Source organism: Physeter macrocephalus, chromosome 14 (assembly GCF_002837175.3).
Source record: "Physeter macrocephalus isolate SW-GA chromosome 14, ASM283717v5, whole genome shotgun sequence".
NCBI lineage: Eukaryota > Metazoa > Chordata > Mammalia > Artiodactyla > Physeteridae > Physeter > Physeter macrocephalus.
The window spans coordinates 20,078,530-20,082,373 of record NC_041227.1 but is presented as its reverse complement, the minus strand read 5'-3'; the positions used below and the strand labels follow the sequence as shown (position 1 = coordinate 20,082,373).

The window sequence follows — 3,844 nt, the reverse complement described above, 5'->3', positions numbered from 1 at the left end:
GCCTCAGCTTCCTTGTCTATAAAACCGGGCCTTCCTGGAAATGAACGTGGGGTCTTTTTGTGGGAACGGGGGACAGAGAGTGTCACCTGGGCCCAGGCCAACCCATCCTCTCACCCGGGGCAGCGACAGCAGGCTTTTAAGTATGACCCATGACCCCAACAGTGTCGCAAGCAGGTTCCAGTCACTAGGCCTCCCCTTCCTGATTCCAGGAACCCTCCCCGCTCAGCAGCTGCCCCAGGCCTCAGGCCCCAGTTACTTAAGGGAGCTGGGCCCAGCCTGAGGCAGCGACAGACCTGGCCCAGCCCTCTGGGAACCCAGGATGGGGACCTCGGCTGGGGCCCTGTCCTCCCTCCTGCTGGGAATGCTGCTCACATCGACCCCCGGGGCCCTGGGTGCCAACCCTGGCCTGGTTGCCAGGATCACCGACAAGGGCTTGGAATATGGTAAGGAGCTGCGCTTGTTGGCTGGACTTGGCTGACGCGCTTGGCCCCAGGCTGCTCTGGGTACGGCGGGGGACACAGAGGGGACTCTCTCCCTTGTGGTGGTGCAGGCTTCCCGGCCAGGCAAACCTGGCTCGGGTTCTGGCCTCGTCACCCAACCCCTGGGCCACTTGGGCATGTTACCTGTCTTAGCTTGGTTCCCCACTAGCCAACAGAGATAAAGATTTGGGTGCGAGTAGTTGATTTGGGAGATGATTCCAGGAAACACTGTAAGAGAGTAGTGATGTGAGATGAGAAAGGCAAGGTGGCCAGGAGAGGCATATCATTAAACCAGCTACCGCCTCAGTGATGGGAACAGTTCCGCTGGAATATTTTTGCTCGAGTTTGAAAACATATGCCTTCAAACTACATGTCAGGGACTTCCCTGGCGGTCCAGTGGTTAAGACTCTGCGCTTCCAATGCACGGGGCACGGGTTTGATCCCTGGTCGGGGAACTAAGATCCCACATGCTGTGCAGCACAGCCAAAAAATAAACAAATAACAAAAAAATATATATTAAAAAAAAAACAAAACTAGGGCCTTCCCTGGTGGTGCAGTGGTTAAGAATCCGCGTGCCAATGTAGGGGACACGGGTTTGACCCCTGGTCCAGGAAGATCCCACATGCTGCAGAGCAACTAAGCCTGTGCGCCACAACTACTGAGCCTGCGCTCCGGAGCCCATGAGCCACAACTACTGAGCCCGCATGCCACAACTACTGAAGGCCGTGCGCCTAGAGCCCGTGCTCCACAGTAAGAGAAGCCACCACAATGAGAAGCCCGCATACTGCAACGAAGAGTAGCCCATGCTCACTGCAACTAGAGAAAGCCTGGGTGCAGCAACGAAGACCCAACACAGCCAATAAATAAATAAATAAATAAATTAATTAATTTTAAAAGATTGATGTCAGAATGGTGGTTACCACCCGGAAGGGGAGCCTGCAGGGGTGCTGGGAATGCCCTGCATCTTGCTCTGGGCGGTGGCTACATAAACATGTAAAAATTACCTGGCAATACCTTTTTTTTTTTTTTTTTTTTTTTTGTGGTATGCGGGCCTCTCACTGTTGTGGCCTCTCCCATTGTGGAGCACAGGCTCAGTGGCCATGGCTCACGGGCCCAGCCGCTCTGCAGCATGTGGGATCTTCCCAGACCAGGGCATGAACCCGTGTCCCCTGCATCTGGGTGCGAGTAGTTGATTTGGGAGATGATTCCAGGAAACACTGTAAGAGAGTAGTGATGTGAGATGAGAAAGGCAAGGTGGCCAGGAGAGGCATATCATTAAACCAGCTACCGCCTCAGTGATGGGAACAGTTCCGCTGGAATATTTTTGCTCGAGTTTGAAAACATATGCCTTCAAACTACATGTCAGGGACTTCCCTGGCGGTCCAGTGGTTAAGACTCTGCGCTTCCAATGCACGGGGCACGGGTTTGATCCCTGGTCGGGGAACTAAGATCCCACATGCTGTGCAGCACAGCCAAAAAATAAACAAATAACAAAAAAATATATATTAAAAAAAAAACAAAACTAGGGCCTTCCCTGGTGGTGCAGTGGTTAAGAATCCGCGTGCCAATGTAGGGGACACGGGTTTGACCCCTGGTCCAGGAAGATCCCACATGCTGCAGAGCAACTAAGCCTGTGCGCCACAACTACTGAGCCTGCGCTCCGGAGCCCATGAGCCACAACTACTGAGCCCGCATGCCACAACTACTGAAGGCCGTGCGCCTAGAGCCCGTGCTCCACAGTAAGAGAAGCCACCACAATGAGAAGCCCGCATACTGCAACGAAGAGTAGCCCATGCTCACTGCAACTAGAGAAAGCCTGGGTGCAGCAACGAAGACCCAACACAGCCAATAAATAAATAAATAAATAAATTAATTAATTTTAAAAGATTGATGTCAGAATGGTGGTTACCACCCGGAAGGGGAGCCTGCAGGGGTGCTGGGAATGCCCTGCATCTTGCTCTGGGCGGTGGCTACATAAACATGTAAAAATTACCTGGCAATACCTTTTTTTTTTTTTTTTTTTTTTTTGTGGTATGCGGGCCTCTCACTGTTGTGGCCTCTCCCATTGTGGAGCACAGGCTCAGTGGCCATGGCTCACGGGCCCAGCCGCTCTGCAGCATGTGGGATCTTCCCAGACCAGGGCATGAACCCGTGTCCCCTGCATCAGCAGGCGGATTCTCAACCACTGCGCCACCAGGGAAGCCCTCCTGGCAATACCTTTAAGATTAGTGCCCTTTAGGCTATACCTCTACGGATGTTATACCTCAGTTTTAAAGAATGGGCAAAAGTAGGACTATATTTTATTTTTTATTGGAATATAGTTGATTTACAATATTGTGTTAGTTTCAGATGTACAGCAAACTGATTCAAGCTCTTTTTTTTTTCAGATTATATTCCATTATAGGTTATTACAAGATACTGAATACAGTTCCCTGTGCTATACAATAAATCCTTGTTGCGTACCTATTTTACGTGCAGCAGTTTGTATCTGTTAATCCCATACTCCTAATTTGTCCCTTCCCCATACCTTTCATAACCATGCTTGTTTTCTATGTCTGTGAGTTTGTTTCTGTTTTGTATATAGATTCATTTGTAGTATTTTTTTTAAAAGATGCTAAAACAAAGCCTCAGAAATAATCTGTCCAAGGGGCAAGGGATCTAGGGTATTTATATACCGCTCCCCTCAGCACTTGATGGAGGGCTGCTCCTCACATTTATGGAGGCTCAATTGCCTTATCTGTTCACTGGGGTAATAACATTCCCTCAGGTAGAGTCGTTGGGAGCCCAGATTGGCTGGGGACAGAGAGAGGGAAATCAAAGAAGGCTTCTTGGAGGAGGTGAGGTAGAAAAGATATGTTTACCAGGGACAAGAGATAGCATTTTGGCAGAGAGACTGGCTCATGCATTTGCTGGAGGGAGGACTGCAAAGTGGTATGAGGCGGAGTCGGGGAGACCCCTGGTCATCTGTGTACACACACCCTCCCTGAGGGCAGAATCCTGGGTCTCTCATACCTCAGATAAACAGAAGGTCCTACCAAATGCTGTTTATATTGAAACCCTAGATCAGGCAAAATTTGCCTTTTGCTCCTTTCCACTGTGTAGATGTAACCAGTCCTCCAGAGTTGGACATTTTGGTCCTTTCCATATTTTTAATGACATAAACCCTGCATTTACTGAGTACCTGATGTATCAGGCACCAAGCAAGGGTGCTTTTTTAAAAAAATTAAATTTAATTAATTAATTTATTTATTTTTTAACATCTTTATTGGAGTATAATTGCTTTACATTGCTGTGTTAATTTCTGCTGTATGACAAAGCGAATCAGCTATACATATACATATATCCCCATATCTCCTCCCTCTTGC

The 3,844-nt window shown here is 48.9% G+C and overlaps 1 protein-coding gene across 1 annotated transcript in view; it reads left to right on the top strand.

Annotated features, from left to right (window-relative positions):
* The first annotated feature begins 319 nt into the window (after nt 1-319).
* Nucleotides 320-3,844, top strand: part of LBP (lipopolysaccharide binding protein) — a 28,627-nt gene continuing 25,102 nt past the window's right edge. Inside the window, exon 1 of the mRNA XM_055090656.1 lies at nt 320-443. Coding sequence (XP_054946631.1) covers nt 320-443 — 124 coding nt within the window. The remainder of the gene's footprint in view (nt 444-3,844) is intronic.